The 13473-nt window shown below is 43.4% G+C and overlaps 3 protein-coding genes across 3 annotated transcripts; 2 read left to right on the top strand and 1 right to left on the bottom strand.

The window, feature by feature from the left end:
• Positions 1-1676: 1676 nt before the first annotated feature.
• LAJ45_02202 (uncharacterized protein) lies at positions 1677-3799 on the top strand (the record flags this gene model as incomplete). Its single annotated transcript, XM_046111794.1, has 9 exons — positions 1677-1791; positions 1850-1992; positions 2057-2390; positions 2454-2570; positions 2638-2769; positions 2825-2973; positions 3069-3199; positions 3273-3714; positions 3770-3799. The coding sequence occupies 9 exons, from the start codon at positions 1677-1679 to the stop codon at positions 3797-3799; spliced, it is 1593 nt and encodes a 530-aa protein (XP_045974694.1).
• Positions 3800-5400: 1601 nt separating this feature from the next.
• On the top strand, positions 5401-6209 carry LAJ45_02201 (uncharacterized protein; the record flags this gene model as incomplete). Its single annotated transcript, XM_046111793.1, has 4 exons — positions 5401-5676; positions 5740-5856; positions 5916-6071; positions 6138-6209. The coding sequence occupies 4 exons, from the start codon at positions 5401-5403 to the stop codon at positions 6207-6209; spliced, it is 621 nt and encodes a 206-aa protein (XP_045974693.1).
• An 89-nt stretch (positions 6210-6298) lies between these two features.
• LAJ45_02200 (uncharacterized protein) lies at positions 6299-6980 on the bottom strand (the record flags this gene model as incomplete). The annotated part of the gene is made up of 5 exons (XM_046111792.1): positions 6299-6304; positions 6363-6366; positions 6523-6546; positions 6599-6805; positions 6874-6980. The coding sequence occupies 5 exons, from the start codon at positions 6978-6980 to the stop codon at positions 6299-6301; spliced, it is 348 nt and encodes a 115-aa protein (XP_045974692.1).
• Positions 6981-13473: the final 6493 nt, after the last annotated feature.

Here is a 13473-nt window from a genome sequence, read left to right as displayed (position 1 = left end):
TGAGCCTATGATTCTTTCTGATAATTAATTATTGTGGTTCCAGATACTCGCACGTCAATTATGTATTTGCCCAACCAGCAAAACACACCAAAAATCGAGGTTTGCAACAACTCATAAAAAGCCCCACACCTAAACCAAAATATCAACGACCAAGTATAGTATAATTTTGATAAAGGAGGTCCATGCTTCAAATTCTTGGCCCAATTGAGATACTGGTAAAGGTGCCATAAAAGGACCCTTTTAGACACATTTCACCTTCAGTGCTTGTTCTTTGTAGATATGGCCTAAAAGTGGCCTGTAGAGTCTTTCAGGTGTCTAGATAGAAGACACATAATTTCAGGGGAGATGGGAAAGCTCTCTGGATTCTGTGTGTGTTTTGCTGGTTGCGCAACAGGTGCACGATAAGTTTTCGTTGAGCTGAGCTCGCCCTGCGATCCTGTGCATGCGCTCTGCTGGCAGCACATGCAACAATAGCGAGTGATGAGACTACAAAATGAGACAAGACTTCAATATATAAGTGCCGGTTTGAAAAATTCTCGTGGCCTTGGGCAAATCTTCGATCTTTATCATATTTAAATACCTTAGTGCGTCTCGGGAAATCCACATCAAAGTCGGGGCAGGAGAATAGAGGAATTACCCGACACAAGACGCGCGTATACAATGATATTAAAGTCAATCCCCAACTGCCTCAACCGATGACGATTTAGAAGTAAATCTGCCCACTCATGTGAAAAGTTTAGGATATAATAAACCCTCGGGGATAGTGTTTGCGTTGATATCGGGGGCCGTGGTTCTCGGGATGTTTAAAATTCTAGGTTTTCGGAAAGTATATGTATGACCCGGCACATGACCCTAGTAAAAACACCCCGAACTAGTACGACCGTTTGGTTGATTGCCTAGGTCATTGTATGGTTAGTTGGTTATTAACCATACCGGCCGTGCACCCAAACGATATTCTCCATATCTCTCAATCTAGCTAAAACAATTTTATAGGCGCAATCTGGAAAAATTACATTACAAAACTCTTGCTTGTCGTCAGTTCTGAGCCGGCCCATGTATCCAAGCCTGATTCGACACCCTGTGACATTCCTTTTTTGCATTCCGGTTGATCAGCTAATCCAACCCTGGTTCTGATCGACAGAGGATCGAATAATAGCTACCAGACTGTGCACCGTGCGAGACGAGCAATGTACACGCATACACATACTGCGCGCGGGGTATGTACTACCTGAGTTGTATAGGCCTTTTGACAGAACGATCCATTTGATCAATCCCCCAAATCACCGTTTAAGCCTTGAAGGTCGGAAAATACTTACCATGGACTTAAATCGATATCAATTGTTTTCTCTTTTCAGTTGTTTGATGTTGATGCTATATGTAGTTTTATACGGATATCAGCTTCTGGATTTAAAGTTATGTGAGTGTGTGTGTGTGTACCACGCAATTAATTAAGCCGGCGGGCCGCAGGCACCATAATACTTACATGTACGTATTTGCATCTGGTGTGATAAGCTGATCTACGGGCAGCACCGGAGATAGAAATCTAAATTCCACCAGCCGCGGCAAACCCGTGATGTATCTATGTTCAGGATATAAAGAGGCATAAATCCTCTCTAACTCGCAATTCAGCCCGTTTCCTCTGCTTAATCATCAGCAGCTCATTAAAAGAAGAAAAAATGACTATCCGAGCAGCAATCATCGGGGCTGGTATATCTGGATTGGTTTCGACCAAACAGTGCCTTGAAGATAATATTGAACCAGTTTGCTTTGAGGCTCAGGGCCACATAGGAGGTACGTTTTGTACGCACGATACTCGATCTACTGTTTAACTTGATATTCAATGATGCAGGCCAATGGCGGTACACTGAGCCCGATCCACAAACAGGCGAGGTTGTTTCATCAATCTATCGCAGTATTGTGATCAACACGTCAACAAACGTCATGAACATGAGTGATTTCCCCATGGACCCAAAGATATACCCAACCTTCCCGGTAATCCACCTCTTTAGCTACCTTTTATTATCTTCGTGGTGCTAAATAAGAAACATGAATATAGCATCATCGACATGTGCAGAAGTACTTCGAAGCTTATGCGGAATTTTTTGGCTTATATCCATTTATTCGTTTCCGCCACCGAGTCCTGTCTATCACTCCAATCCATGACAATAAATGGCTTGTTCAGACAAGACAAGATGACGGAATTATCACTGAAGAGGTCTTTGATGCGGTATTCGTTTGCACTGGCCATCATTCCACGCCGAATATTCCAGACTGGGAGGGCGTCGAAGATTTCAAGATGAACGGCGGTGAATTGATACACAGCCATTCTTACAGAGATCCAGCGCCATATATTGGGGAAAATGTGGCTGTTGTTGGAATTGGAAACTCTGGTTTGTCCCTGATTGCGCTTATTTTATGACACGTGCATGGGTATCGATATTAATGTTACATAGGTGTCGATATAAGCTCCGACCTCAGTACTATTGCGAACGATTTGCATTTAATAACACGCTCTGGCGCTTGGGTTTTCCCACGGCTGATATGTGGTCAAGCATATGAGACTCTAATCCGTTAGTTATACCATCATATTGGGGTACACATTATTTATTATTGTAAATCTGAGTATTGACTACTTAGGTCGGGCTTTCATGGCAATACTTCCGAGATTCTTTGCTGCACTATTCTTGCAATTTGTCTTTACTGTGACTTTAGGTTCTATTCCACCTGCTCTCAAGCCTAAGCATGACATTCTACAGGCCCATCCTACAAGTAAGATGCTTCCAACATTAATATGCGTTGCTTTCTTGCTAATAATTGAATATAGTTCGCTCTGACTTATTCGAGCGGATTAGGACGGGTACAATCAAGCCCCACCGCGCAGAAATCTCACGTTTCACTGATAGAGGGATTGAGCTTACCAATGGGGAAAGAATCGAGCCATTAAGCAAAGTCGTTGCTTGCACTGGTTACAAGGTAAGGACCACTATCATACCTCCGGATGAACTCAATGCCGTTGGGGTCACTATTAAAGTTTGCCCCAATTGCAAGCTAATCGTGTATATCTTAAGGTTACATTTCCTTTCCTGGCCGATGAAATATACATGTCACAGAATGATACTACAAATTGGGTCAACCTACATCGTATGGTTACACCACCTAAATACCCGACCTTGTTTTTTATTGGGCTAGTTCAGCCACTGTAAGCTCAGTTTTTCTTCGGTCCCGTCACAGGTTGATAAAAGTAGTCTGGAGAAAGATACTAATCCCCGTAGTGGTGCCATAATGCCCACCAGTGAGCTACAATCCCGCTGGGCAACTTCTGTCATTCATGGAGAAATTTCCTTGCCTCCAGCGGAGGAAATGCAAAAGCTTGCCGACCAATATAAAGATAATCTCAAAAAAAGATACGTTGCGAGTGCACGACACACAATACAAGTTGACTACCTCCCTTACATGGATAGTCTCTCTAACGACCTTGGTACCGGGATTACACCATGGAGATTCATCAAGACATTTGGACTTATTAAAGGTTTTAATGTTATGAAAGCTGTTTATCTTGGGATGCCGGGCTCGGCGCAGTTTAGGTTGTTTGGGAAAGGGGCGAAGCCGGAACTTGCGAGACTGGGTTCAGAGAGAATATATATGGGACAGGACGTAGTTATGAGTGAGCAGGAGAAGGAGGAGTTAGAGAAGTTCAGGAAGGTAAAGGCAAAGGTAATTGGCATTTAATGGTTCATGAAGGATATCGTATATATATATAATTCAAAAGTGTGATGTTTTCCAGGATAAAACGAATTAAACTACTCGGGCCCTTGATAAGACACTGTCATTCGTTCTCAAATCATGGATTTCTCGACAAAACTCGGCTTCCTTTATATGATCGAACACACAGCATCAATATTATCTGAGATTGATATCTAGCTATGAGCGCCGCGGTGTATGTCTTTTGTCTCTCACACATTGAAACGTGGTCTATGGAAGTATGAGTGATGGGAAGAGTTCTGTGAACTAGATTGAGTTATGTTCATATATTCATCTGCCATTTCGCTCGAATACTAAGGAAGACTTAGACTGAAACATTCCTCGTATACGGGTGACCGTACACGTGGCGGTGATATCATTTCAATCGTGCTAAGCACTCAGGAGATAAATATACTTTGTACACGCTATATAAAGTTGTAAATCAATACTTCCGATGATTCTACTCTGGGGACCTAATTCAACGGTCTAGACCCGTGGTCATAAGCGGCCACATTAAACATGGATCACGTGTGGTCACTCGAAGGAAGATCCAATTATTCTAGACCTAGGTCATATTAATAGATGACCAATACCAACAATGCAGCAAAGGTTGGACACATCAAAAAAACTCCTCATATACCTTGATCCTAGATCTATGGACGAACACATGGAATCGTCTCAATATTTCATAAATAGAGAAATATATGCCATGGCCTAGCCTATGCTGAGCCGTGGACCTTCCTAAACCATTTATACAGCCACTCTGCAAAAGTGTTCGTGATTCCGATTTCAGAGTGAGACATTTCTCCATATGTAACTGCGGCGGACCATCAAGAACACCCCAAGAGAAGACTTTCCCAGTGACCAATGGCACCCAGATTAATGAAGAATACGATCAATGACCTATCTTCTTTTTATATATAGCCACGAACTATATTATATATTTTTCGTTGTTTTAAATCTCAACTTTAATAACATCAGTATTACGGGTGCGCCACACTGTGCACTGACATTAAAACTGTATCACGAACACTTTTGACGAGTGGCTGTACATACATCTTAGTTCAATCAGCACATTATTTTAGGATTTGTGTATCAATTGGGTTGAAGCTTTCCCCTCTCTTTTTTGGCTTTGGATCTTGACCCATAGAATCAATACTGCACTCCCAAACCTTGGCACAAAGTGCAATTCCATGACCCCTTTAGAACTGACTTCTCGAGTACGTGATATCGAATACTTCTTAGCTGGTTCCACAAGTCCAGATTTCCATTCAATTCGGTTCAATCACAAGGACTCTTTAATACGGGACGGGAAGGTTATAAGATATATTTAGATTTTCTAAGTATAACCTTTCCTATTGGCCAAAATTAGCGGGTTACAGCAATCTTGTGTACCTATGGATACTTAGCACGAAAACCTAAGACAGTAAGCAATGTAACAACGTGCTCACACAGCAGAGCAGATGTATGGCGGTGACCAACTTTAAATGATATTCTCCGAGGGTAGTGACAGTAAATCCAGATAGGTACCTTCAACCTCAATCTTCGATTTTAATATAAATACTAGACTTCCAATTCCATTATTGTCTTCTCCAGCCCTTCACTATCGTCATCACCATACATTCGATTCGACATAACTACAAGTCAATTCAATTAGCCATGATGGGAATAAACAAGCTCCTATCGTTTCTTCTCCTCCAGATTCTCTTTTGGGCCCTCCCCAGCGCCTCCGAGGCCCTCCCAGAACCAGTAGCCCAAGATTATGGTGTGTCTACCACCACGACAACCACGAAACCTACACCCACCCCAACTCCCTACTTCAAGCTACGCGTTTGGAACCACTGGAGGGCACAACCCCATTTCGAGGGGACTATTGAACTAAATTTTGGAGGCGTCTTCTACAATCTTACTCAAAACCCCGAGGGATTTGATGTGGTAATTACATACTTGAGGTCCTTCGCGATGTGGCCGACGTCAACTGATCTGGGTTACATGTAGTATTTCGATCAAAATGCCCCCGGAATGATTAGACAGAAGGAATCTGCTGCATATGCTGCTCTGATTCCTGGCGCAACAAACGGACTGTATACTTTTCATTTTGTCACCCGTGTCAGGGTATGTATTCCTCCTGTGCCTGTTAATCTAACGATTGGTTGGCTGATGGCCCGACAAAGTCACCGAATGTGCTGTGGAAGTACTTCAGTTTCAGGTGGCTAGTCTGCGGACAATGCTCAGGACAGTACTTGGTATATGATCTTCCGGGTGCTGGTCCTAATGCTTCGAGTAATTTCCTTATGGCTCCTGATACGTCAAAGCCGGGAGCTTGGAGGGTGAGTTGTGTCTTGATTTGTGTGAATAACTGATGAAGTTGCTAATTCGAAGTACTCCTGCGATAGGTTTATTGGAATAATAACAATGTCAACAGTCAGCTTCCACCTGGTAGTGTTCGCATTGAGATCTTGAAATAAACATTAGTTATGCGGCGTTTAATTAAGAAGGCACGAAGAGAAATTCCATAGTTTATATAGTATAAGAAATTGGCAAGGAAAGACAGCCGTCAAAACTACATATCCCAACGTTAGCTGGCTCGCCATTGCATTGTGATATGACAATCGTGAAACCTTTCTATATGTACAACATTACTTCCGGACCCGGGACACATTAGCCACGAGAATAGAAGATAAAAATTTCTATTATTAGTACTCGATCACCCAATATGGCAACAATAAAAATCACGGTCACATCCACCCCTTTAGTTAATGGTAGATATTCCATGCATACCCTAAAAAGGACACAGAGAAGCACCTTAATGATCCCAGTTAGCCTTGCTTCTCGTGCGAATACTTGATCAACTTACGTATTTAGTGCAACCTGTGAAATGCAAACATAACCACTCTTATCCCAGCTCAACGCATTGATAATAAATGCACTGTACCATATACTAACACTTAAGATGCCCAGACATATGCATATCCGCCGTCTTTCCGAATGTTTTCGAATTAAGAAGACGGCAGGAACTATACCGCAGATTACTAGACATAAGACCGCGGGCAGTTGATTTAAACTAATAGATAATATGGGTTAGCGATGTGGGGGGATACTGGAGCATCGAATTTCAACGGAGACCGCTACCTGCATCGGGAGTCGTCTCGAGGTGTTGCCATCGCAAATGTTATTGCGAAGAAAACAAACTTGAGAAACAAGATGATTATCAGAATCGCACGGTTTGCGTCGTTCATGTTTGTGATTGCTTGGCGGGTATAAATCAACGACAAATATATAATTCAAAATGGCTAATTAGCCCGCTTAAACTAAACGCAGAGCTGATGGCGCTAGTAAGCTTTTGTATATCGTTGCTATTGATTCGATCGATGAATTAGTAGGTGCCGGTGGCGGCGAATCTTATTCCAAGAGGCGGCCGAGCCGACCAAGCTGGGAGACGTACGTACGTCCAGAGAGAGAGAGCTTCCTAGCTACTTGGCTAGGCAGCGTATGACTACAAGTATATAGCTGGGCAACTGTATACGTAAGGATTCGAATTCAGTCGACTGTGTGAAACCGTAATATGATGCTAAAACCGGGGGGGTCGTCGAGTTTACACCTGCGATTCAGGGTAAATATTTGGCGGGGGGTTCCATAAAATTGACGGCTATGTTTAAAGAGATTCACCCCCAGCACCCCTTTTAATATTTTGCTCACGATCTGATTGGCAGTGTGTCAGGCTCTCTCCGGCCGTTGTTACCCTGCTTAAGCTAGGATTTCGTGACTCGTAGTGTAGCAGTTACATACGTTACTCGATGATCATGCACATCATGTGCAGCATATATATATGTAGATATCAAATGATATCAGCCAATTAAACCACGTCGTCCACAGGGCTTAAAACTTGTTCCGACGCTATATTACAAAAGCCCTCAGTGTATTTAAGAATCTAAAGCTATTCAAAATGAGAGAGTTAAATTGCCGGAATAATCCGGTTTTTCTAATCACATACGGTGGATTATATAAAATCAACTCTTCTATGCCATAAGTTTGGCCTAATTGGCCAATTCTCTTGAGGTGACTGGTAGATCGATTGACTAGCAATAGCGGCCACCTTTATCTAATACGTAGATAACTAATTAGTTACATAATTATATCATACAAAGTTAGAAAATTTCAGAAAATTTAAATATATCTAGTTGATACCAAAGTAATACTCATTTAAAACATGCATGTATACATGTATGTACAGTTGGGAAAATCTAGCTTTCCATTACATATATTTCAACTACATGTAGTCGGCACAGAAGTCAATATCGCACGTACAGAAACGCGCGATCCCCAGCTATACAAACACCCACCTAAATTAACATATAATGCTTCCAAGAGCTCGAGTACAGTGATATATAATGTCTTGTACTCAAAAAATGATATTTACCCGGCTTCAAATTCGGTATATGATCAAAATTAATGGGATGATGGGCGCAAAAACACAATGAAGCTTATATAGGAAAGTCAATTTATCAACTGCAGAGCTAGAGGTATACCAGGGTAAGAACCAAAAAATGCAAGTGACGGAAACAGTAATGATTTGTATGAGAGATCACCGCCACCCCATACAAATAATCCTTGCCCTGAGCAACTGGTTCTTTTCGTGGTAAACGAGTACAGCGCCGGACAGTCAAAATCAACCCTCATGTTCTTTTCAAGCCAGAAACTAGTCCTAATCGGGTAATAATAATCATCTAATCATCCCAATAGGGTAAGAATTATCCCAATTAATGTGGCCGCCTTGGCATAAAGCTATTAAAGTTATTATTTCACACCTATGTTTTTTTCAGGCAGATTGCACCAAATGTTTGAGAGGTCATAGTGCAGCCAGTTCTTAATTATTTTAAATCCCATTTTATGGGGATGTTTACAACCATGATTAGACCCATTTTACAAAAGAACATTATTTTTGGACAAGTGTTGCGTTGTTGAAAGTCGATGGGGCGAAGGGGAGTCGGTGGTTGCTCTGGCCGGCTGGTTTTGGCTGTCCGACACCGTAGTACTTGTTTACCACGAAAAGAACCAGAAAATGCAGTTGCTCAAGGCAAGGATTATTTGTGTAGAGTGGCGGTGATCTCTCATACAAACTATCCCTGTTTCCGTCACTTGCATTTTCTGGTTCTTTTCGTGGTAAACGAGTACCGCCAAAACTCGAAAAATTGGCTATCTCCGGCCAGGGATTATCACTCGAGTGATTGGTTGAATGGCATCGATCTGCATCAGAAGTTTCCCATACAAGTAATTTTGATCTCTGGAAGCTAGCCAATTTTTCGAGTTATGGCGGTACATACTCGGCGCTAAAGATAGCTGAGTGCTCTGGTGTAAAGTCAGCTCTGACAACTGTCCGATGCGTCCGATGCAGAAAGCGACAGTTCCCAAGAGAAGTTTGGCCGCAAACTGTGAATATCTGAGAATTCTTGGTAGCAACGACCTCACAAAATCTCTCACGACTTAATTAACGCGCGAGTAGAATCGCACAAAAAATACTAAAGCGTAACCCCATGCATGTAGTTATTCAACAAGGGCGAAAGTGATTGCAATGAACTACTCAGCTCTTAACCATACGTGTACCAGCACGGCTACTGTGATCAGATAGACGCGAATTTGACTTGGTTCCAAACAACACTAAGTCACGCTATCTCATCCGATGAACGGTGTATAAAGATATTATGGTTCAGTATGTCTCTCATCATGAGATTTACTAATATACAATGACTAATAATACTTGTCTTTACGCGACCCAGTCTAGCACCTCTCACGCGGCCGGTTTGAAGCCGCTCAAAGAACTGTGGTGAATGATTTGGCAACGACTGAGCTCACGTTTTTGCAGTATTCAGATCAACTACCTTTTTGTCTGATCAGCGGCTTCAATCCGGCCGCTAGAGTAGTTAGTACACAACTACAACTGCATCTACCCAAAACTACCATTATCACTGAAACCCTTTCGCTATAACGTCCTCTTTTGGCAGCAAAGTACAAGTGTGTAAACAATCTTCATCTTTACTAGATTACATCGATATCTGTACCAACAGGATGCAGCAGCCAAACCACATATGTCTACTCTAATCAGTTCTATACCTGTCGTTGATGCCAGCGGTCGATGGCAACACTACTCTTGATCTATATAGATTGCGACGCATGCAGATAGAATACATAATTCCTGGCTATGGCGCGGTAAATGTGTCAAAAGTAATCCTACCAACGGTAGTAAATTATTTTGCCACCGGTGGTGAAAATAATACCACCATCTATGCTATGGAGCGGTAAATGTGTCAAAAGTAATTTTACCAACGGTAGTAAATCGTTTTACCACCGGTGGTGAAAATAATGCCATCATTTATACCTTATAATGGATAAAAGCACAGACCTTTTGGCCAAAAGGGGCTATATAATGCCAATGTATGAGTCCTATTGTCCACCGGTGGGGAATTCACCATTGGTGACAGGTATTTTACCATCAGTGGCAGGTATTTCACCACTGGTGGGAAACTTTCATAAGTGTTGGCATTAATGATTGAACATCTACTAATGAAGTATAGTGCAGCATAAAGATTGAAATTCAGTGTTTACACTGCAGACCGGTGGTAAATAATTTATCAACCGTTGGTAAAATCACTTTTGACACATTTACCGCTCCATACTATGCCTTATAATACCAATTTTTATGATAAAAGCACAGATCTTTTGGCCAAAAGAGGCCATATAATGCCAATATATGGAGCGGTAAATGTGTCAAAAGTAATTTTACCAACGGTTGATAAATTATTTACCACCGGTCTGCAGTGTAAACACTGAATTTCAATCTTTATGCTGCACTATACTTCATTAGTAAATGTTCAATCATTAATGCCAACACTTATGAAAGTTTCCCACCAGTGGTGAAATACCTGCCACTGTGTTACAGGAACTACGGAGCGCTGTCCTAAGAAGCGAAGGACAGTAAGGAATACGAGTGACGGGTTGTGATGCGAGGACGGTCGGGTAACGAAAGGACAAGCATAGAAAGGTATCGGGTAGTGTGGGGGCACACGGTGTTACCACACTAGTACTATACTATTATGACGGCACGCTTACTATTGGGTGTCTCACCCGGAATAGAATAGAAAGCGGGGCTTACGGCTGTAGGCTGTTCTACTTAGGGAAGTAGGTCTAGGATAATAGTATGGTACAGCCCGATGACTGGCAATTGCAAGGTTCATGGTTACGTGTCGGAATTAGAATGGAGGACGGAACTATGCGGGGGCGCTTTTCTATCTGGGTTATCTTCGGGAACGTTATCTTATTCTATTATCGTTGTATCAGTTAGTATTAGGAAGCGGGCCTTGGCATAGGTTCCAACATGTATAAATAGGGCAGGATTCTGCGAAGACTTGAGGGTATCATCAACCATCAAGTCAGGAATCCGAAAGGAATAGGGGACTACAGAACAGCGACTCGCTAAGACCTGTAGAGACCGCCGATTTCTGAGTAACATCCGTTTGATGAGTTGCAAGTTGGACCTGTCGGGTTTCTTAGCGAGGTATTTACTACCTACTCTACGCTATTGGAAACACTAGAGATCCTTGAAATACTTGAAGAGCAAAGCCAGATTTTATTTCTTAAGTACGCTTTACATAGTTACTGTTGTAATCGGCGGTAATTTTTTCAAATGTATGGCTTATAGGAATGAAACACTATATTGTACCTTATCCCTAGCTTTTACTCTTTACCTATCGCATACACTACCAGAAGTCTCGATAAGACAGCTACTCGCTTAAACCAATACTCTGAGTATTTTGCTTAGTGGCGGATAGTCACCGTGCTCTCAGTAGAAGAATAAGCGCTTAGTCTATTAGAAAGACCAAAGTACTATATGCACCACCGAGCAGCAACCGCAGCCATCAATAACTACCTTTGCGCTACATCCTTCATCGTTCGAAGAGGAAGCGCCGAACATCTTGTAACGGGGGTGCCTTGAAAGGGCGCGACCGTGACTTCGATCAGGTAGATAGGCAAAAAGGAATACGACAAGCTATCCTTTCGGCTCGTTCGATGGAAAGATAGAGTTTCATTTGTTTTATCGTTATTTGTAGTCTAGAAACTTAATAACTTTAAGGGGACTCCTCGATGGTAAAGACTCGCTGATCCCCCGAGACCAAGCTGGGGCAACCGAGTTCCTTTATGGAAGTTCGGCGCCCCTTCCTTCATTCCCTCTTTCCTTTTTTCACTGGCCCTCCGGCCTTTCAAATAATCTGGGGGCACCGTCTATTTTCTATCAGGGGGGAGGAGAAGAGTTGCTACCACACCGCGGACGAATTTTCGTCCGAGTCAAATCTCGCAATCCTTGCCAAGAAAGGGTCGGGATCCTAGGAACTAGAGGAAACAGCCGACCAGACAGCAATTGCTTATTCAGAGTATTTAGAATAGATTTTGGTGTTTTTAAAGCAAAGATTTGCTTTGGTAGTTTGGGTCGCACTCTTACTCCCCCCAAAGATGCACCGGGCTGAAACAGGAGGGTTCCGGTGGTTCGACGCTCCGGGGGTTATTTTTGGGGGTCTAAAACGTGTTTATTTTGCAGTGTTTCCTCAACTCCGCAATGCGTTCATTCAACCACCCCAAATGGACCGGAGCATCCCCAGGATCCTTTCTGACGTGGTAAAGCATATTTTCCGGGCCTCGGTTGCAAAGTTATTGTGCCTCAAAGGTTGAATGCCAAGGTAGGGTAACTTATGTTTGGGGTTACCCTTCCTTATTTGGCCTGCTCGTCCTGCTGCTCTAGTTTTGGTCCAGTCGTCTAGCTTGACTTGTAAGACTTCTTGCTCGCCAGGATCTCTACCCTCTATACCAATAGAGGTAGGGGCTCATCTGCCCTTGTCTTCACCCATCGATGAAGAACCAGCTGCGGTTAACCTAGGGCCGTATGGCTTGACTGGTAGAACAGGTATTTTTGTAACAGCCCTACTGTGGCCCTGTTACACATCTATACTGCGGATACCTTCACTACACAGGTTTTTTCGCAGAAGCAGGAACTACCGCTACTTTCGAGGAACACGACCCCGAAATCCTCAACTACCCAGAACTCTTCCCGATCAAGATCACTCTCTCCCAACGATCTTTCGGACTTGCTCATCCAGCCCCCTGGTTCATTGCCCAACCCTGGTGCAGAAGGCATCCACAGCTCAAACTCGAGCAACTTAGCAATGTCAAGGGCTCATCAGCAACGGTCGGAGGAAGACTACAACATGGAGAGTTCGATCGCCTTGAGAGATCGAGGTATATTAGAAACCCAGGCGAAGAGGCGCCACAGGAAAGAGAGAGATGTGCCGATAGGCTCCCTCTTCGCATCGACGAGGCAGGAAGAATCCTATGGGCAGGCGAGGAGGCGGCAGGTAGACCACTGGGAGTTCTCCCCATACGTCACCCCAATCAGAGAGAGATCCTCTACTCAGAGGCCCTCGGTGCCTCGGGTAATGGACGACGACGAGGATACCAACATGGACGTAGAGGAACGGCGGGTGGAGAACCCTTTTGGCGACCTTATTGGGCAAGAAGTCCAGCGACAAGGGGCCCCCGTGGTACAACAGCTCAGCCGCGGGATCGAGGAACTCAGCATGCACGTGCGGGATATCCCCATACTCAGGGAACTCACCCGGCAACAGCAGGAGTATACCAACAAGATCGTCGAGGACCTCCACGCCAAGTTCGCTGGGGACAGAGCCG

Source organism: Morchella importuna (genome assembly GCF_003444635.1).
Source record: "Morchella importuna strain M04M26 chromosome Unknown Morimp01GS004, whole genome shotgun sequence".
Classification (NCBI taxonomy): domain Eukaryota; kingdom Fungi; phylum Ascomycota; class Pezizomycetes; order Pezizales; family Morchellaceae; genus Morchella; species Morchella importuna.
The sequence above is the reverse complement of the archived record's forward strand: the minus strand, read 5'-3'. Positions and strand labels throughout refer to the sequence as shown.